The 22,944-nt window shown below is 46.0% G+C and overlaps 1 protein-coding gene across 1 annotated transcript; it reads right to left on the reverse strand.

The window, feature by feature from the left end:
• Positions 1-7,223: 7,223 nt before the first annotated feature.
• LOC119954298 (orexin-like) lies at positions 7,224-22,422 on the reverse strand. The gene is made up of 2 exons (XM_038779409.1): positions 22,351-22,422; positions 7,224-8,586 (listed from the first exon to the last, which is right to left on the reverse strand). Exons 1-2 carry the CDS (start codon positions 22,351-22,353, stop codon positions 8,113-8,115), a joined length of 477 nt encoding a protein of 158 aa, XP_038635337.1. The 5' UTR covers positions 22,354-22,422; the 3' UTR covers positions 7,224-8,112.
• Positions 22,423-22,944: the final 522 nt, after the last annotated feature.

Here is a 22,944-nt window from a genome sequence, read left to right on the forward strand (position 1 = left end):
TTGAATAGCGGTGGGGAACTCGGCAGCAGAGCCAACGGGAAACTCCCTGAAAGACCCGCAGCAAATTAACTTCGAAATGCTTCCGTTGAATCGCACCCATTATAAGTGGTGACGATAATGTAGCTGATGTACATATTGACAGGCAGAAAAATCACTTAATAAGGTTCCTTAGAAGTACCTTGTGGCCAAAGTGGGATTGAAGGAGGATGTTAGAAATTCAGTGTTGAATTCACTTGTTCACATGAAATGGTGAGCAATAGTTATGGCTCGAATTAAAGAAATGCTGCATAAAGCATATCCTAAGATTAAGTCCAATGCATGATCCAAATTCTTGGCACAAATTTGACGTGACGTGATAAATTATCAACGCTGTATAGCAAAAAAGGGAAAATGGAACATATGTACGTCGTGTATTGTACATGGTCCCTTTGTTCGTCAAAGTATTAAAGAGTTTTTTTAATGGTCCAGTACCTCCCCTCCTCCTCTACCTTTCCTGATGCCATTGTCAGTGTTCTGAAATGACTAACCTCATTCCACCATAATTATGTTCTGCTGTTCCGCTGCACGTTTATGAAAAGGGTACATTAGAGTATTTCAATGTTGAAATTCTGCCACTATTCATACAATGAATCCATTTTGTGAAATGACTGAATATAACTTTCACACTGACATTCTCAACTCACCAACATCTCCAGGGCATCGCACAAATCTGCTCTGCCCCTCTGTTAAATTTCCTGATCTTTTTATTCAGTGCCAAGCCTGCCCGGCCATTTACTGCCTGCTGCTTCACTCTTCCTATTTCGCAGCTCAAGGCAACATTTAAAAAAAATAATCTTTATTGTCACAGGTAGGCTTACATTAACATTGCAATGAAGTTACTGTGAAAAGCCCCTAGTCGCCACACTCCGGCACCTGTTCGGGTACACAGAGGGAGAATTCAGAATGAACAAATTACCTATCGGCACGTCTTTCGGGACTTGTGGGAGGAAACCGGAGCGCCCGGAGGAAACCCACACAGACACAGGGAGAACGTGCAGACTCCACACAGACAGTGACCCAAGCCGAGACTCGAACAGTGGACCCTGCAGCTGTGAAACAACAGTGCTAACCACTGTGCTACTGTGCCGCCCTCGCTTTATGACCACTGCTTCCCTGACCCCATGCATTGCAATCAATTTCATTTTAAGCATATCCTCACACACATTTCCCACCCTTCGGGGAATAGTGGGGGAAGTGGCTTAGTGTTCCCAAGCTGATTATCAGCCCATTGAACCGCGTTAGGAGCACTCCTTCTGTGCCCATCAGATTTGAACCCGGAGTATCTGGTCCAGATGTACAGATGCTACCCATTGTGCCACGAGACCCAATGACAAATTAATGATATTTATTATTATACATAGTAAATATTGCAGCTTTGATAAACAATGTAGTAAAAATTATTTCATAAATAAGAAAAGGAAATAATCTGGATATGACAGTTAGCAATCAACATCTTGTGTAACAAAGGTTATCGGCGGAATTCTCACAGCCCGGGGCCGGGCCGGAGAATCTTCGTGACCGGCGTGAATCGCGCCATGCCACCCCAACGCCGGGACGATAATCGGCACCATTGGCGCCAGTGTGGTGCCAGTTGGGGTCCGCTCTACGCGGTGCCCCGCCGATTCTCGGCCCAGAATGGGCCAAGCGGCTGCAACATAAAGCCCGAGTCCTGCCGGCACCGTTCTAACCTGCTCTCAGCCAGCAGGCCCTCGGCGTGGAAGGGTCTGGTATGGCCTGTGTGGGGTGGGGGGGGGGGGGGGGGGGGGGGTCCGACCCCGGGGGTGGCGTCTGTTGTGGCCTGGCCCGCAATCGGGGCCCACCGATCGGCGGGTTAGTCTTTCGGGCTGGGGGCCTCCTTTCTTCCGCGCCGGCCCCTTTAGCCCTATGCCATTTGGCATCGGGGCCGGCGCGGAGAAGGGAGCCACTGCGCATGTGGCATGTGCGCATGCAACCGGACCCCATGTGCCCAGTTGACGCCGGGTTCAGCAGCTGGTGCAGCGTGGCCACTCAAGTGCCGTGCTGGCCCCCTGTAGGGGCCAAAAGTGCTGATCCTGAGGCCATGTTGACGCTGTCGGGAAACACAAGGGCGTTTCCGTCAGGGTCAACACTTAGCCTCAGGATCACAATCCCGCCTTATATGTCTAAACCATTGAATTTTTAGGAGGTGGTACATGCCCCCACTGAAGTATTGTTCTGACCAGGTATGTCAAATTCCTCTTTATTATAATAATCTTTATCATTGTCACAAGTAGGCTTACATTATCACTGTAATGACATTTCTGTGAAAACCCCCTGGCCGCCACATTCCGGCGCCCGTTTGGGTACACAGAGGGAGAATTCAGAATGTCCAATTCACCTAAGAAGCACGTCTTTCAGGACTTGTGGGAGGAAACTAGAGCACCTGAAGGAAACCCACGCAGACACGTGGAGAACTTGCAGACTCCACACAGACAGTGACCCAAGCCGGGAATCGAACCTGGGACACTGGCGCTGTGAAGCAACAGTGCTAACCACTGTGATACCGTACTGCCCTAACTATACTAAACCTACCCTAACTAAACCGCCCTAACTAGTAACTAAACCTACAGCAGTTTTACTGAGTGAACCCCATTGTGGTTTGATCTATAGATGGAACAAAGGTTTGGCTTATGATAACACCTGCCCACACCTCAAGTGCGTTTTTGCCACATAGGCAGTGGATCTCGGCCCCGTCTAAACTATTTCCACTTTCAATATTCAAGGTGATGAGAAGTTAGACTCCACAATGAAGGTATCATTCATGGAATAGACCGCCACCTAGTGTGGAAAATGCTGAAAGAGTCAGATGATCTTCAGCCAAATTTTTGATTCGAAACAGAGAAATTCAGGCATGGGAAATAAATAAATAAGAAGGAAAATCCTCATTTCAGTAGCTGGACACAGGTCAATTCATGCGACAGTTCCAATCAGGCAGACACTGTTCTTCATTTTTGACTCTCTTTTATGCCAATCTGAAGTTCAGAACTTGAATGTACTCTGAATTCTACCATCCCCAGTTTCAGATTTTTACTTCTTGCAGTAATGTGATTACCAACATTTGGGGCAGCATGGCAACATAATGGTTAGCACAGTTGCTTCACAGCTCCAGGGTTCCATGTTCGATTCCCGGCTTGGGTCACTGTCTGTGCGGAGTCTGCACGTTCTCCCAGTGTCTGCGTGGGTTTCCTCCGGGTGCTCCGGTTTCCTCCCACAGTCCAAAGATATGAGGTGAGGTGGATTGGCCATGCTAAATTGCCCTTAGTGACCAAAAAAGTTTAGGTGGGGTTACGGGGATAGGGTGGAGGTGTGGGGATAGGGTGGAGGTATGGGCTTAGATAGGGTGCTCTTTCCAAGGACCGGTGCAGACTCGATGGGCCGAATGGCCTCCTTCTGCACTGTAAATTCTATGAACATTAGGCCTGTGCAAGAATTTATTCCTGCAAAATTTGATTGAAGTAATGTTACCTATTGTGACTAATTGTACAATCGTTCTACATAAAGCTATTCGATATGAAGGATTTGTTTATTTTCCAATGTTCTCCATACCCCTACCAGCAACCTAATGATAAATCGGTAGGACAGTTTCACAGGTACCAGCAGTTAGGGCCAATGACTCAATTTTTCATTCCTCACCTTAGTCAGCAGGTTGTTTAACTACCAGAAGCAATTCAGCAGGGTCTCGAACCATAAGATTCCTACATTGCAGAAGGAGGCCATTTGGCCCATCAGGTTTACACATACCCCCTGAAAGAGCACCCCATCTAGGTCCACTCCCCCACCCTATCCCCATAACTACCATTACCCCACCTAACCTGCACATATACTAAGGGGCAATTTTAGCATGGCAATCCACCCAACCTGCACTTCTTTGGACTGTGGGCGGAAGCCAATGCACCCAAAGACACCCACGCAGACACAGGGAGAAAGTGCAAAAAACAGATAGGCAGGGTCACCCGAGGCCAGAATTCAGCCCAGGTCGCTGGTGCTGTGAGGCAGCAATGCTAACCACTGTGCCATTGTGCGTCTAATTTTGTCCTCTCCCCTTATTCCCACGTTTCAGCAGGAATCATTGGGCAGCAGGCAGGCTCAGTAAGAGAATCTATTGTCACCCCAAATCTCAGCCACTCCAGGTAGAATATGGTGCTCATTGTACCACTCCTCAACCCCTACAGAAAACAGGACTCACACTTGTACCCTTCGTGCTTAGTTTTGGCTAAATACTGCGCCAAGCTGCACATCTGCACACGAGGGGCTGGGTTATACGTAGATCTGTAAATCAAGCAGGCTGTTCCCCTTACCGAACGTAAAACGTGTGACGTTGGGTTGACAATATGAAGTCATCACGCCAGTCTCCCAAATTACAGATGGCGAGTGCGAAAGCCAGCAGCCTGCCTGCCATTTTGAATTGATTAACTAGCTGAGCTGGCCAACAGACCCACTGCCTTCTCCACGGCATTTTTCAAGGGACTCACTTAAAAAAGTGTTTTACAGCTGTAATGACACAGTGGCACAAGGGCGGAAGGAAAGGTTACCAGCAAGACCATGGGTGAATGTGGCAGCCCATTCTGCCAGGAAGTGGCAGTGCCTATTTTTTTTTAAACTTAAAAAGATCTTTTGATTCTGGGAGCAAGGCACCTTTAAACCAAAGCTGGCTCCCTGTTCATGATGTTATCCCTCTGCCTCAGGACGTCTCTGCCAACGGTACGGATTGTTTCACCGATTGGTCCTCCTTTTTGCCACACAGCCGCTAACTGATCATTCGGTTGTGATGAGACAGCGGGAAGACCATTGTTTCCACCTCCCTCACTCTCGCTCCTGACACCCCCACCCAAAAAATGTCAAATCAGGGCCTAAAACACAAGGCAAGCCTGTTGATAAGTTCTCCAACTGAATTTACTTTAGATCTGGTGTGATTTACTATGTGATTTCCACTGGAACTACTCTATCTGCAACTATCCTCTCAAACCGTCCTACTGCCAACTGGCAGGTGTCTCAGGTCATGTGAAAGATGTCTAGCGCCACCAGTTGGTTGGAAGTCGCACTGTTAACTATCTCCAAAAATGCGCACAGGCATATTACTAGAAGGAGATTTGTTTTTAAATTAGAGAGAAAAATGGTCAAGGGATAGTTTATGGAAGGAGTTCTGGAGAGAGCACCAAGGAGACTGAAAATCTTGCCATTTACATTGGATTGGGTGGAATGCCCAAGTGGAATGGGTGTTTAACTTTCTTAATGGAACTAATTTCTCAACATTTACCAAACAAGCTTTTCATTAGCTGCGGATGGAGTTCCATCCTTTGTCATGGGGGTGTCCCTTTAAGAATGGTTTTTGTCTTCTCCAATGGCTTCAGTGATGCCATTTTGTGGGTGGAGCTGAGCTGTGGCTGTGACATTTGTTTTACTTGCGCTTTCAGTTTTGGCTGCTGTGGACTACAGACAGAGAAAATAAGTACTTTGGCCTGTCTCTCTGGCTCTCTCTCTATTTTCATTTTAAAGAGTGTTACAGGAAAAAACAGCAATGATTAAAGCCAGCTGTTTTGATAACTTAAAAGATATAGTTTGCTTTTCGGAAGGTTTTAACCCGCTGGTAAGACGAGGTCAGAATCTCTGGGAAAGCCAGTCTTATTCAAGTGAGAATGCAGAGTGCTAGGCCACATCCTTGAAAAGGGATTTTGGTTTATGGGATTTTGTTTTTGAATTGGAACAGTTAAGGGGAATTCATCACGTGTTATACATAGATTACTATATATTTCAACTAAGTTCTTAGAATAAAGCTTATTTTGATTAATGAGAAATTAGGAAGACTGTTGAGTCACACCTGAAGGGAAGACTCTTAGCTCATCCTAGCCAAATTCAACATAAACGTTGTAGGTCAGGTGGACTTCGTAATATACTTTGGAGTTTCTAAGCCCTGGCCCATAACACCTTGGATTACGATACTTTAATTTATTTGTGTAATGTTAGGGGAGTTGGGGGTATAGTGGTATTGGCACTGGATTTGTGTAATCCAAGTGTCAAGATTAATTGCTGTGGGGCCATGGGTTCAAACCCCACCACGGCAGCTGGTAGAATTTAAGTTCAATTAAACAATAACATTCTGGAAGTTAGTTTCTGCTATGGTAACAACGAAGCTACTACGATTGATTGCCGTAAAAATCCATCTGGTTCACGGAAGGAAATCTGCTATCTGGCCTACAAGTGACTCCAGGCCCACAGCAATGTGGTTTACTCTAAACTGCCCCCTCTGAAATGGTTAAGCAAGATGCTCAGTTCATGGGCAATTAGGGATGGGCAACAAATGTTGGCCTTGCCAGTGATGCCACAGGCCGTGAGGGAATTTGTTTTAAATTACAACTTTCATTTCATGCTTCTATAAAAGCAACTGCGCTACACCCCCCCTCCCCCCTCCCCCCCTCCCCATTAGCAAAAGGTTCATCATTACCAGGAGATATACAAATCAGAGCACAAGGAGAATCAACTGTTGCCTGTGTGTTTTTCTGTGTATCATATTCTCAGTGATGATATTTATTAAATGTCAATGCTAATTATGGCCCAGAAATGAGAGAATCAAGGTCTTGCCAACAAAAAATGTTTCTTTTCAGACCAGCTTGTTCAGCCAATTCAATTCGAAATGAATAGACACAGTACCGGTGCCTTAACATGTGACAGAATGATGGGTCCAGAACCATGATTCTTCTCACTGTGAATTCCTTTACTCAGCTACGGTAAGTAAAGGAAAGTGGCCATAGTCCCAGGTGATCATAGGTTGCTTTCCCCTTTGAAGGGAGGGGGAGAGAGGAGGGGAGGGGGGGGGGGGGGGGGGCGTGGGAAAGAGAACTGACTGGTGGTGATTTAACCTGAAGATCACCACACCTCAGGCGAGGGGCAAAGTTGAGAAGGCGGGGCTTTCATGAATAACCTCAGTCAGTACAGGAATTGAACCCATGCTGTTAGCCCCACTCTGCATCACAAACTAGCTGTCCAGTCAACTAAGCTAAACTCGCCTCAGCTATGGTATTCCCACGAGGAAACACTGGGACAGCATAAGGGGTGGGAAGTCAACTTGCACCATATATGGACTTTTTGCATATACCTCTGGGTAAGCGCTGGGTCCAAAAGAGGAATGCAATTTTTTTTTTTAAATTATTTTTATTCTCTTCCTTTTTCACATTTTCAGCATATTTACAACAACAACAGATAATTAACATTTATAACAAATACAATGGCAATCGAAATACAACAAATCGAAACAAACCCATTGGACTTTATCCTGGTGTCAAAAGAGACAGACTTTGGAGCAACAAGTTGGATTTACATCTAGTTAAGAGATAACACAGACAGATTGATGATGTACTGTCCATACCCCACATTCCTAGATGAAGGAGCTCCCCCCCCCAAGTAGCACACACCCTCCTGGACTTGGAAATATATTGCCGTCCGTTCCTTCATTGTGACTGGGTCAAAATGCTGGAACTCCCTTCCTAACAGCACTGTGGGTATACCTACACAATATGGGTTCAGCAGCTCAAGAAGGCAGCTCACTGTCATCTTCTCAAGGGCAATTAGGGATGGCAATAAACACAGGCATAGCCAGCGACACCTACATCCAGTTGAAAGAATTTTAAAAAATGTCTGCTGGAGGCTGACTGAAGGACTTCATTGCACTATAAAAATTAGAACTAGATAAATTACACAGAACATTTCTTTGATAAACTTACATTTTACTTTAACTTCGGAATAGATAGTTTATTATAGATTAACCGTAAACTCATTCAAGTAGGAACACTTCAAACATTCAGCCACAGAGACAATCTCAGGTAGTTTCAAAGACCATTGTAGCAGTCTGAAAGTCATTTTTAAAAACAAACATCAATCACATGCTGAAAACTAGCTACAAGGTAACTGACAAAAAGCACGTGCTATCTGTGAAAGAACTAAGGGCGGCGATTTATGGCCTTGCCGTGGGGCAGGACTGGTGAAATGTAGCAAGCCATTCAAAATACCATTGACGCGACTGGAAACTCCAGTCAGCTGGAGGGGCCATACCATTCCATCCTAAGTTGTAACGGTATGACTGCTGTTAAAACACAGTTTCAAAAGTTGGGCTAAACATTCTCTTGGGTCTAAACCTTTATTGGCCAATTGGGTTTCTGTATAGGTTTGCAAATCTACCTTTCCAGCCCAACTGAAGTGCTTCTCCAGGAGAGAAGTGACATTCCGACATATCCGGGCTTCTCCTGGGATGCCTCCGGCTGAAAGGATCACCGAAGGTTCTTCTCTCTTTCCCATAGTAAGAATGCCACCGGCCTGCTTCTCCAAGCCATGGAGAAGGTGGTACAGGCGGCTTTGGAAGGGGGCATTTGTTTTCCGCTTGCCCAGAGTGAGGATGCCAGCTGCATGGCTCCCTGTTCCACGCAGGAGGTTAATGACCTCGCAGGAGCACGTTTGCCGACGGCAACACTTGGGGATGTCGGTTGTGGTAAAGGCCAACGAGCAGAGCAGGATCAGAATCAGACTGACACACAATCTCTGTAAACAAAGAGAAAGTAGTATCAGCATTTAGATGGAAGAAGCCATTTTAAGGTTGTTGTACACTCATGTTATTCAGTATGTTAGCTACCCGTCACAAATGACTGGTTAGCGATTTGGCAGATTGCATTTGTTGCTCAGTTTCTCAGTCCCGTGTTGTTGCTTGACCTGCTGATGGCTCCAAAATGTTGTGTCTTTATTTCAGAATTTCCTGCACTTTGCTTTAGCTGTTTGAACAATTGCATTTCTGATTAGGGTTTTTAAAAAAAGAGCAGCAGGCACCTTCTTAGGCACGTGACATGAACACATGTATTCGTGTATGAATGCAATTTTGAGCTTTGTGTGCATGCGCTGATGAAATAGCAAAACAAACGCAAGCATTTCATTGTTGAGTGAGCGACTTCCCTGATCATTGAATGCTGTTAGATATTTGTTGAGTAGCTATAACCCATGAAGTACTTCAGCTGCATGGTATAGAAGGCGGTATCTGTTAAAATGAATGCATGTGACTAAAAAAGTGTTGCCATAGTCACACCTGTGGCTAATCTGCAATTCCTATTAACCAACACGCTGTTAGCCTTTTATTTGTGTTTTGCGCCCTTAACTTTATGAATGCAAATGCATTGAGTTTTTTTGTTCAAGATGTAAAATTGCTCTTTTCATTAAGGTTAAGTAGAAGTGTTCACCCTATTATAGTGTTCACAGTTATAGCTCCACCTCAATTATAACAGAAGCAGTTGTGGTTGTCATTTGACATTTTCCATGCAATAAGCACATTCATGTTAAATGTGTTTGATAATACTGTGAAAATCCTTGACTCACAACAACTATGTTATTAATAACAGTGGAGATTAAGCCAAGCCAATGAATCTCAGCAGGAACATGACCTCAATATTCATCTCCTGGGGGGAAAAAAAAATATTTAACAAAAAATAAGCAGACAGGAACACAGCCAGGACCAGGAGGGTGAAGAATTGCTGCGTGAAGGCGTAATAATATTTAAACAAGAAAACCAAACAAAATTCATTAGTGCAGACACACCAGGGGGAATGAAGATTGGAGAAATAGTCTGAAAACTGCGTTTACACGCTGGGTGAAGTGCAGAGAGTGAATGATGGCAGGACATTACAAAGAGAGGTGGAACGTTGGCAGCATGCACGCCAAAGGGATGAGGCAGAACGGCAGGCTGGTTGAATTACTTATGTTCATGACAAATTATTCATTATCATATGTTCATAAGCAAACATTTTGAGGGCCTTCATCTTATTCTTTTTTTAACTATTGAAAACCACAACACTCAGGCACTCACACATCCAGTGTAGCAATTCATGGAACTCTGTGTTAACACCAAAATCACTTGCTTGACATACAACAAATGAAATTGCAAGCAATTTACACTCAATCTCACAATTGGTTAGAACACATCCTGGGCACATGCATCATTTTACATATTTAAAATAAAGGGGGGGATTTGAAACAGAATGGCTGTTTAAAGCAATTTAAATGAATCAGTTGAAGATCCTTTGTGATGGCTCACTGTGGAATTATAGAATCTTAAACTGCAGGAGGTGACCATTCAGCCCAGCTTTGAAACTGACATTCAACAAATGGTGCTCCAGCCTCACAAACATTTCCATTTCTAAGCGTTTCATCATTCGCTTTTGAAAGTTCCGAGCACCATTATTATTACTGTTGACATTACACCACATTCATGCCGAGAACAAGTCCATGTAGAGCAGCGATTAAAATGCAAAGAGCTACCCTGAGCAGCCACAAGAGATTATTGCCAATATCTGACGCAGTGGCCTTCTGGACTCAGCTGGGTGACCAGCGATAAATTGCCGATGGCAACCAAAGAGATAGAGAGAGAAGGAATGGGAAAATGGAAGGAAGATTCACGCAGCAACAATCTCCTAGAAAGTGCTTCAGTGTGGCCTCATTCGAGCCCTGATGCAGCTCATCTACCTGTTCCTATCCTCAGGAAGATGATTAGGGACACGGGGAGTGAACACCTACAAAATGAAAAGTACTACCATTCCTGACAAAATAAACCTCACAGTGGAGAGGGGATTCTGACAGAAAACCAAACCAAAGGAATCATGGAAAAATTACAGCACAGAAGGAGACCATTCAGCCCATCTTGTCCATTCCCCCCTCCCCAAATTGTCGGAAAAAATAAATGAAGAAAACAGGTGGGCATACAAGACATTAACCAGCTACTGGAAACACAGATACATTTTAGGTGAATAAAGTCAAATGTCTTCAAAATGAAATATGATTGCAACTCAGGAAATGGACAATAAAATATGTGGGGGGGGGGGGGGGGGGGGGAGAAAAAATTATTGCTTTCAACTTTTCCTTTGACTCCCACGTTGGCCCTTCCCTCATTTTTATGATCAGAACAGAAAGTGCTGGAAAGGCTCAACAAGTCTGGCAGTATCTGTAGAGGGAGAAACAGAATTAATGGTTCAAGTCAAAAATCTCCCTTCCACTCATATCCTACTTTCTCCCCTTTCCCTCTTGGACACCTTTGACTGTTGTTTCAATCCCAACAATCTCCCCAACAACCCGCCCCCAATCCCAACAATCTCCTCAACAACCTCCCCCTCCCTTCCCCACACCATCTGCCCCATCCTTCCCCCTTCATGTAAAAACAAATTGAAATGTTACTTTCACCACTGCGGTTTCCATCCCCGCGAATTCCTTCCAGCAGCGAGCAACAGCCAGCATATTCTTGACATAAGTACTTGAGCCTTTCAGATGAACTGAAGAGGAGCAGGTCTCTTATCCCTTATTTATATTATCTGCCATTGCTAATATCTATCCGCATCTTTTGTCAATGGACAATGACATTATTGAGGCACGCAACACCACATCAGTGATTCAAACTATTTTTCGACCATTGCAGACCCTCATTAGCTGGTAAGCCATTCATTATAAAAAAACAGGGAAAGAAAACTTGCGTAATCTCTGATATTGAAGAATTCCTGCTGTTAATAGGGTGTCAGGCCATTAAGAATAGACTTAGTTTGTTTCAGCCTTTCGCTTGTCTATTCTGCTCATCAAATTAGCCTTTATTTGACTTTACCTGAATAGACTGTGCCTGTAACCTGGCATTAATTAGATTCTGATCCCAAAGGCATCTACTGCGCCTCCTGGAGACAAGACATTTCCAACTTATTGTATTAATATGTTTTTTAAAGCATTACTATTTCTCCAACTTTGCAGACAGGGCCTGTATTATAGTCCCACAAAGACTTTTAATGTCATCTCATTATAGCTATGGTCTACAATTTTTAAAAGCTCCAATTTAATTTGAGTTACTTGTTCCCAGATTCAGTGACACAGGGCACAATCAAACGTCTTCGCCATGCCCAACTCGGTGACATGACGAGACTGTTAAATCTCACGAGATTTTCGACGTTCGGAACGCCTCGTGAAATCTAACGGGATTTCACGTGACGTCGCGATCTGGATCTCACCCTCACTGGGCAAGATCCAGATTAACATATTTAAATGAGCCATTAGGGGTCACAGGTGTCGAGAAACACCCTAAATGAGACTCTGGGCGGGATTCTCCCATTCGGCGGCACAGTGTCCACGCCGTCGGAAACGCCGTCGCGTTTCACAACGGTGTGAACGGGCCACTGGGAGTACCGATTCTGGCCCCTACAGGAGGCCAGCGCGGCGCTGGAGCAGTTCACGCCGCTCCAGCCGCCCATCCCGGCGCGGACTGTGTGCCGTGGGATCTGCGCATGCGCGTGGTGCCAACACACGCATGCGCAGTGGCCTCCCTCAACGTGCCGGCCCCGACGCAACATGGCGCAGGAGTCCAGGGGCTGGCGCGCAAGAAAATAGGCCCGGGGAGCGAGAGGCCGGCCCGCCGATCAGTGGGCCCCGATCGCGGGCCAGGCCCCATTGGAGGCACCCTCCTGGGGTCGGAGCCCCCCTCTCCACAGGCTGCCCCCCAACCCTGCGTGCAGAGTTCCCGCCGGCTGCGACCAGGTGTGGACGGCGTCGGCATGACTCGGCCTTTTTAAGAGCGGCCACTCGGCCCATCCGGATCAGAGAATCGGCGGTCCGGCCGCCGTACAGCAGCCCATGACTGGGGGTGCCGATTCTCCAATCCTGCCCCGGGCTGGGAGAATCCCACCCTCTGTTTCTCCCATTAAAATTTGATATTTGCTCTTCCACATTTGGATTAACCTTCAAGAGATTTTTTCAAACCATTAGCTTTTCAAAAATAATTGCAAAATTGCTCTCTCTTTTTTTTCAGTTCACAGGAGAGGAAGAAGTGTCGAGAGATAGCAAACCGAGACTGGTCTAATTTTGGAGACCAAGGTGGAATTTTGCATTTGTGCAGCTGCTCTGTTGGAGTAGGGGGCATGGGGAAGGGGGAGTAAGGGGCATGGGGAAGGGGGAGTAAGGGGCATGGGGAAGGGTGAGTAAGGGGCATGGGGAAGGGGGAGTAAGGGGCATGGGGAAGGGTGAGTAAGGCGCATGGGGAAGGGGGAGTAAGGGGCATGGGGAAGGGGGAGTAGGGGGCATGGGGAATAAGGAGCATGGGGAAGGGGGAGTAAGGGGTATGGGGAAGGGGGAGTAAGGGGCATGGGGAAGGGTGAGTAAGGCGCATGGGGAAGGGGGAGTAAGGGGCATGGGGAAGGGAGAGTGGAGGCATGGGGAAGGGGGAGTAAGGGGCATGGGGAAGGGGGAGTAGGGGGCATGGGGAAGGGGGCATGGGGAGTAGGGGGCATGGGGAAGGGGGAGTAAGGGGCATGGGGAAGGGGAAGTAGGGGGCATGGGGAAGGGGGAGTAGGGGGCATGGGGAAGGGGAGTAAGGGGCATGGGGAAGGGGGAGTAAGGGGCATGGGGAAGGGGGAGTAAGGGGCATGGGGAAGGGGGAGTATGGAGCATGGGGAAGGGGGAGTAGGGGGCATGGTGAAGGGGGAGTAAGGGGCATGGGGAAGGGGGAGTAAGGGGCATGGGGAAGGGGGAGTAAGGGGCATGGGGAAGGGGGAGTAAGGGGCATGGTGATGGGGGAGTAGGGGGCATGGGGAAGGGGGAGTAGGGAGCATGGGGAAGGGGGAGTAGAGGGCATGGGGAAGGGGGAGTAAGGGGCATGGGGAAGGGGGAGTAGGGGGCATGGGGAAGGGGGAGTAGGGGGCATGGGAAGGGGGAGTAAGGGGCATGGGGAATAAGGAGCATGGGGAAGGGGGAGTAAGGGGTATGGGGGAGGGGGAGTAGGGGGCATGGGGAAGGGGGGAAAATAAATCAATCTGCGTTGTTCATTATTTTTAGACATGATCAGGTACCTTGCTACCTTTCCTCGCCCACACCCTGGCACATCGACACATGCATCAGCTGTAGCTCAATTGGTTGTACTCTCATCACTGACTCACAGGATCCTAGACTCGAATGATACTCAAAAAAAAATTAAGGCTGAACTCCAATGCAGTATGAAGGGAATGCTGCACTACTGGAGGTGCCAACTGTCAGATGCAATGTTAAACCAGTGATCGGTGACCCAGGCCAGTCAGTGGGCCACATGAGCGGCCCTCCATCTCAGGGGCTTCAAGACTGAAATCGGCAATTTTGACTAACCAGGACCCCATAAAGTGGATTAAATATATTTAAGGCAAGCCAAATATTTCATAACGAGTTATAGAAAATGCTCAATCGTTTATATTTTAACAAAGAATTATCAACTTCAATGGGCAAAAACAAAATATATAGTTACACTTTGGAAGCAGAGGGCGCACGGCTTTCACAGTCAATGCCGTGAGCAATCGGCACACACTTCACTTGCCCTTGTTTATGTGCGTATCACTTCAGTCATATTGGTAGGAAAAAAACGAAGTGGATGGAAATCAGCAGAATGTGGCGACCCTGCCAGTATGCAACGCCAACCAAATATCTCTGTGTGTGGTCCTCAAGTCTCAGGTTGCCCACCACTGTGTTTGGCCAAAATCTTGAGTGAATGTGCGATGCCCGTGGCATTATCTCAGCCGGTCACCCAACATGCCTATATAGAACAGACAGTGCAGAAGGAGGCCATTTGGCCCGTCGAGTCTGCACTGACCCACTTAAGCCCTCACATCCACCCTATCCCCGTAACCCAATGACCCCTCCTAACCTTTTTTGGACACTAAGGGCAATCCACGGCCGATCCACCTAACCTGCACATCTTTGGACTGTGGGAGGAAACCGGAGCAACCGGAGGAAACCCACGCACACAAGGGGTGAACGTGCAGACTCCGCACAGACAGTGACCCAGCGGGGAATCAAATCTGGGACCCGGGCGCTGTGAATCAACTGTGCTAACCACTGCGCTACCATGTTGCCCATTGTTTCAAAGAAGAGCAGGGGAGTTCTCCCTGGCAGTCTTACCAATATTTACTCCTCAGCCAGCATCACAAAAACAGATTATCTGGTCATTATCACAGTGGTGCTTAGAACATAGAACATAGAACAGTACAGCACAGAACAGGCCCTTCATGTTGTGCCGAGCCATGATCACCCTACTCAAACCCACATATCCACCCTATACCCGTAACCCAACAACCCCCCCCCCCCCCCAACCTTACATTTATTAGGACACTACGGGCAATTTAGAATGGCCAATCCACCTAACCCGCACATCTTTGGACTGTGGGAGGAAACCGGAGCACCCGGAGGAAACCCACGCACACAGGGGGAGGACGTGCAGACTCCACACAGACAGTGACCCAGCCGGGAATCGAACCTGGGACCCTGGAGCTGTGAAGCATTTATGCTAACCACCATGCTACCCTGCTTCCCCACAGCTTGTGGGGGGTTTGCTGAACATGCCCAAGTTGGTTGCTTGTGTGCCCAAAGTTGGTTCATTACAGTTTCCAACATTTGTTTTGACCAGTGCTGTTTTAATGTTATGGATGATTGGACTCACTCCTTTCCCTTTACTGAATTTGAGAGCTTTACCTTTGTTTGATGCTTGAGCAAAGTGACAAAGTGACTGCGGAATGGATTGTGTTTGGAAGCAGAAATACGCGGAGCTCTCGCCTGGCAGCAGGAATGTGACTCAAAGCCAGGTAATTTGGCAGAGCCTTGTTGCTTGTAAACCAAACTCTGCAATGACTTGTATCAGGTTACTGGCACAATACAACAGCAGCACATTGTATTCGCAGCAGAGCCAGCAAGGAAGAGACTGGAGAGGCATAAATATTGCATGATGTTTTCTGATCAGCCAAAGGAAAATGCCGGAGCAAACCCGCTAGGCAGGAGAAAACAGTGTTGAAAAGCATATATTCTCACAACACAGGAGGTGGTTATTCAGCCCATCTAGCTCTTTGCAAAAGACAACGGGTCTGCGGTTTTTAAATGGGCCTTACTGGGCTGCGGCGAGCTGCTTTTCAGGCGCAGCGTGGCCATTGAATGGCAGATGTCCATAAACACACCAGAATTAGTTGATCCCTGAACAAACGGAATTGAAGCATTTTTCAAAAATTTCTTTTTTTTAAAAAAAACTCATTTCGACCATAATAATTTCGGAGAAGATTCAAGATCATGAATTTTGTGAAATTGCACAAGACGTAAAACATTAGTTTCCATTGTCTCACTGAAGGAGTGCTGCATGGCCAGAGGTAGCATTGATTGCATTCCATTTTGAACACAGCCAGTTTATACTGCCTTTCGGGCTCGACAGCGACACTTTCCGACCCCCAGGTGATCCTCGTGGATTTGGCCGAGGAACAACTCTCGCATGCTCTGTGGGATCATAATTCTGTCCAGTTTCATTAGTATGCCGTCTACCACCGCTAAATCGTCCTTTACATTATAAAACTGGGGGCACTGCCCCTTTTGCCAACCACCCGTGAGATGTCGCATGACCCACTGGAGTACAGGATCCCTGGCCGTCTCCTGACGAATTTGCATGACCCTTTCATCAGTGGCCGGAAAGTTGGAGGCACAGAATTGCACCTGCGCGTCTATTTGACAGACAAAGTCAGTCTGCTCACACGGTGTGGTGATAGATCTAGAGAGTGCATCGGCCACAATGAGCTCTTTGCCTGGGGTGTACACCAGGTCGAAGTCGTAGCGGCGGAGTTTGAGGACGATACGTTGTAGCCGTGGCGTCATGTCATTGAGGTCTTTTTGGATGATGTGAACCAATGGCCTGTGGTCCGTCTCGACCGTGAATTTGGGGAGGCCATATACATAATCATGGAACTTGTCGATCCCCATGAGGCGGCTCAGGCATTCTTTTTCAATCTGAGCGTATCGTTGCTCAGTAGGTGTCATGGCTCTAGAGGCATATGCGAATGGGGTCCAGGAGGAGTCATCGTCCCACTGGAGGAGCACTGCCCCAATGTCAGCCTGGCTCCCATCGGTGGATGTTTCCGTCTCCTTGGCGAGGTTGAAAAACGCCAGCACTGGGGCCTTGGTGAGTTTCGCCCTGAGCTCATGCCACTCTTGCTCATGAACGGATAGCCACTGGAAGTCCGTAGTTTTTTTAACGAGATGGTGGAGAGCTGTGGTGTGTGATGCAAGGTTGGGGATAAACTTCCCAAGGAAGTTGACCATCCCTAGGAAGCGGAGGACCGCCTTCATTGCGTTGATCGCCGACACCATGTCTGCATCTGGCTGCACGCCGAACTGCGAAATGTGGTCGCCAAGGAACTTGATTTCTGATTGACCGACCGAGCATTTGGCTCTGTTGCATGTAGGCCATGCTCGTGGATTCTGTGGAACACCCGCTTGAGGCGATCGGTGTGCTCCTGAGGAGTTGTGGACCAGCTAATGAAATGAAAATGAAGTGAAATGAAAAATCGCTTATTGTCACGAGTAGGCTTCAATGAAGTTACTGTGAAAAGCCCCTAATCGCCACATTCAGGTGTCAGTTCGGGGAGGCTGGTACAGGAATTGAACCGTGCTGCTGGCCTTCCTTGGTCTGCTTTAAAAGCCAGCGATTTAGTGTGCCAAACCAGCCCCTGATATCATTGACCAGGGCCGGCCCAAGGCACCGGCAACTCGGGCAGTCTCCCGGGGCGCCATGTGCTAGGGGGCGCCAGAGACTCGGGTCCCGTGCATGCACAGTTGGGCCTGTGCCAACCAGCGCATGCGCGGTGGCCGCCCCCCCCTCCGCCCCACCCCCGCCTCGGGTTCGGCCCCCCCCCCCCCCCTGGTCTCTCAGCATCCCCACCTCCAACTCCCCCGCAGTTTGATGTTCCTCCTGCTCAGCCCGATCTTGGACGTCCAATCTCAACTCCAGCCGCTTTTATTGGGTCCAAGAAGTCCCGTTTTTGCTTCGCAAAGCCTTCCTTTTTGTTTAAAATAAAAAATTTAGAGTACCCAATTCGTTTTTTCCAATTAAGGGACAATTTAGCGTGGCCAATCCACCTGACCTGCACATCTTTGGGTTGGGGGGGGGGGGGGGGGGGGGCGAAACCCACGCAAACTCGGGGAGAATGTGCAAACTCCACACGGACAGTGACCGAGAGCCGGGATCGAACCTGGGACCTCAGCGCCGTGAGACTGCAGTGCTAACCACTGCGCCACCGTGCTGCCCGCGCATAGCCTTCCTGAATAACTTGCATCAGCTGCTCCGTTGACTGCTGGGTTGACAAACCAGAGGTCCGGTTCTCCGCCATGCTGTCTCCTGCTGCAGCTTCAGCCCAAGCCTTCTCTGTCTTTCTGTTTCTGCCTTTACGAGCACTTCTAGTCCTCCTCTCCATGCACCGATGTGGGAATTCAGTACACAATTGCCTCTGTTATCAGTTTTACAATTCAAGTTCGGTAGAAAATCAGGGGAAAAGGTCCAAAAGTCCGACCAGAGCGGGAGCCACCAAATATGCAACGTACTCCTTCACAGCCACGGCCGGAAGTCTTGTTTGACATTGATGACTGCCTACAAATTGGCTGCCATGTTTTTCCACTTTTGAAAATTCATGAAAAAGCATTTTCGAACATTCTGCCTGGATAAAAAAAGTAGTATTGAGGTATTGGTGCTTACAGCTTCAGGAGAATTGAGCATGGAAGAAATATTAACAGTTAAAAACAAAGCAGTGAAACTGTAAATGCTGCCCTAATACAAACAGGCAGTCTGACAAATGAAATGAAGTTATTTTCATCTGTTGAGCATCTACCATTGCGTAAGCTATAATATATCTATAGTTTGTTATATAGCACCCTCTGCTGGATCTAAGTATATAGATATACACACACTCTCCATCAATCAATACAGAGAAGTATTTCACCAAATTCAGATGTATCCAGATTGCCATAACATTTATTAAACTAATGGAAATTATTACTAGCTGAATCTGCCAACAGTCACTATTCAGGACAGCCACAATTGGGAGGACAGAACATTTTTGCATTTAGTAGTTGTTGAATATGAATTCTAGGCCCTTGCTTTAAAAAAAATAATTTAGCAATTACTGATCTATAGAAAAAAAAACAATACTTCCAAGCTCGGCACTGATGATGCTACTGTTGTTTCAATTCATTCATTCATGAGATATGGGGGAGGGGGGAGGGAAGAGAACGTTTACTGGCAAGGCAATCCTTAATTGCCCGTTAATTTCAGAGCACAGTTAAGAGTTGACCACATTTCCTCCCTAAAAAGCCTTAGTGAGCCAGATGTTTTTTTTAAAAACAATAATTGACGTTAGTTATCCTGGCCACCATTATTTATTTTTAAAAAATTTTTTTTTTATAAATTTAGATTACCCAACTATTTTTTCCAATTAAGGGGCAATTTAACGTGGCCAATCCACCTTCTCTGCACATTTTTGGGTTGTGGGGGTGAAACCCACGCAGACACGGGGAGAATGTGCAAACTCCACACAGACAGTGACCCAGAGCCGGGATCGAACCTGGGACCTCAGCGCCGTGAGGCGGTTGTGCTAACCACTAGGCCACCATGCTGCCCTCTGGCCACCATTATTATTAATGACTGGCTTTATTCTCCGGATTTATTAAGTGAAGTTAAATTCTACCAGCTGCTGTGGTGGTGGAATTTGAACCCATTCCCTCACAGTATTAACCAGGGCCTTCAGATCAGTCCAGTAACATTACCACTGCACCGCCATCTCCCCCCCCCCCCCCCCACCTCCCCTCTTCCATAAGTTGCAGGGGCCTGTAAGTGCCGATATTCATGGTATGCCACAACACAACTACAATTACCTATTAGGAAGCATAGTCTGTTCCAGCACGAGAGAGTGAGTGAGCTTTCCCCACAGTGAGGGAAATGCAGAATCCAGTGCTGCCCTTATCCCAGGCCAGTGGTGTGTTTTGTAGCAGAGAGCAGAGGAACATAATAAAAGCAAGGAAACCTTCTACTGGTACTGGCAAAGACACATGTGTTACACGCATCTCCTTCTGTTATATCTTTAGCTTCCAACTTTGCAGAACAAATCTACCATAATGGTAATAGCTAATGCCAAATATAATTATAGGACTAAAGTCTACAGTCTTTCAAGGAAATGGTGAGTAGAGTAGCTTGAAACCAAAACATGTGTAATCAACTTTACTTACAAGTAATATTTGACAAGGATATTAGATATATAATAAACAGACAAGCATATCGCTTTTCAAATAGAACTCAGCCGAGTAAGTACTTCCTTTGGTAAACATTTCCAGGCCTTACTCTGTAGTACCATTTGCTCTAAAGCCTGGACAAAACATCAGAAATTCAAGTAAATCTTAAAAGGTTTTCCAGCATTTCCTTTGAAGGCAAGGCTGTCAATCAATTCAACATTACAGTTTTAATATTTGACAACAGAACAGCTGACCTTGCTACAAACTTTCATCATAATGTCATGAAGGTTCCATGGAATGCAAATGCGAAGGTATACACAGACTGTGTGGAATGTTAGCTTGCTCAAGTCAAACCTTCTGATAACCAAACTCACAAAACAAAACAGTCAAAGGAGTACACACCTAGGTCACAGGGTTAAGTATTGTGGCTTGACCATTTTATGATTTAACAAATTCCATCATAGTTGCAGGTTACCACTTTAGCTGATTTTCTCTACACTTTTCAAAATTAATTTTGCAGATTACATTTTGTTCCCCCCCCCCCCCCCCTGCTGTTCTCCATAAATAAACATAACGTTGGAGAACGGCATACTTCAGAATTGACACATAATCCTAAGTGTTCTAAAAAGGGAGACATGAACACATTTTTATTTTTAATTTAGAGTGCCCAATTCATTTTTTTCCAATTAAGGGGCAATTTTAGCATGGCCAATCCACCTAGCCTGCACATTTTGGGTTGTGGGGGCGAAACCCACGCAAACACGGGGAGAATGTGCAAACTCCACACGGACAGTGACCCAGAGCCGGGATTGAACCTGGGACCTCGGCGCCGTGAGACAGCAGTGCTAACCACTGCGGCACCGTGCTGCCGACATGAACACATTTAGCATCTCCAACATCCCTGCTTGTCCCATTTTATGCTTGAAAATTGCTAAGAAGCAGTTTGAGAATATTTGTATTGAGTTTTCCTCACGTGTGACATAGAATGATTAGTTGTTGCAATGTAAATCGCAGGTTACTAATCTGAATTTTAAACGTAAAGTCATTATTTAAACTGCATGAGAGATTACATGTATTAAAATAATGTATGCATTTGTAAAAGTTAGCCGAATTCTTTTGATGCTGCTCATATCAAAATCAGACAACATTGTACATTGCTGCAGGATTATTCTGCTGCTAAATGTTTGCAACTAAAATGAACCTTGGAAGGCTGCAAAAGATGAAATTCTGCATTCATCAAATCACAAAATACATTTCTCAGAAAATACTCAGATCAATTTGAGATCACTGATACATCTCTCAAGTTACTAAAAAGGTACTCTCTCTGCTCCAGTCAGTTGGAGGTTGATTGAATGAAATGGTTCCCAAAACCATTTCAAAGTCAGACTGGCTTTTCTTGCACTTTCAAGTATGATATCTGCATTTATGACAGGCAGCCGTTTATTATATACAGCATTTGTCTCCAATCAAATCAACAGTATGTTAACCTTACACCTGCACACTTCCGGTCTACAAAACCTTACTCCCTCTTCCCCTCTGTTATTTTTACATCCACATTTCATAACAGAAATTGCCAATTTAAGCGAGCCACATTGTAATTACACCTCATCACCACCACAGACATTGTAGCGCTCCAGCTCCAGTCTCTACTGCAGAATATGCTCCAACTCCATTTGTTTCTTAAGCTGCAGTACATAACATAAATATCAAAATTAATGAACTTCTGGTGAGGAATCTTGCAACTACATGCCTTTGTTCAATTATCCCCAACCGCTGAGACTACATCTCATTTCATTTCCCATGGGTGATGATCCCACTTATTTCGAGAAAGGTCATCAAGTAATAGTTGGTTACTCCCCCAAAAAAGATCAAACACAGTCTATCTCCTAACTCTGCACGCGTACAGTGCAGGCTTACTATGGTCTTAATGTACGGGAATACTTCAAAAGGCCCAATAGAAAAAAATACTGATGTTACAAAGAATTTCAACCTTGAGACTTTATTAAAGAGTGAAACATTCACATTTCTGTTCTACTTACCCAGATGAAATAACGGAGCAACAGCTGCTGAACCTGCCCACCAATTCAGGAGAGAAGCGATCAATACTTGCTGCTGGGCACCCAACCAATAGAATTGTTAAAAAGGATTACGCACACACACAGGGACTCACTTTGCACACTTGACTACTCTGAAATACAAGGGTAGGTTGTGTGAATTTTCTATTAACAGAGCTAATGAGATCATTACCATTTTAATAGCCTTTTTAAGGAGTTTTGTATACTTTGTACAATCCAGCCATACTGGGTTGTCCTTCCTCTCTCCCACCCTCTTAGGTTAATTTAATCAGAAAAATCATGTTGAACTAAGAGCTAATTACATTTAACTGGGTCCAATTACTCAGATACAGCTGCATTTATAATTGGAGCATTTCTGTACTCTTAAACACCGTCTGAAATAATTAATAATCAGATGACTGATTTCAGTTCTTGGAAGCGAGAGGGAAAAAGTTATTGTGTGGCAAGTTTTGAATTGATCAAACAGAGCCAAATAACAGTTTACCAGAACTGGTTTGTCTCGAAAACCCATCCCCCCCCCCTCCCCCCCGTAATATTTAATCTGTCCCTCACCAAACAAAAGTCGCATAATTTAGTTCTCATTCAGCCTTGGTGGGCAAAATGCCAATTAAGAATCAATTAAGGCATGTAACTGCAAGATTCCTCATCTGAAGTTCATGAAGAATCAAGCCTTCATTTGTTGATAGGAGTCTGTGGGGATCACTTTCCTCAACACAGAACCAAAGATAAATAGTGCATCATGTTTTTCCCAATTGTATTTTTCCTT

Source organism: Scyliorhinus canicula, chromosome 19 (genome assembly GCF_902713615.1).
Source record: "Scyliorhinus canicula chromosome 19, sScyCan1.1, whole genome shotgun sequence".
Lineage (NCBI taxonomy): Eukaryota > Metazoa > Chordata > Chondrichthyes > Carcharhiniformes > Scyliorhinidae > Scyliorhinus > Scyliorhinus canicula.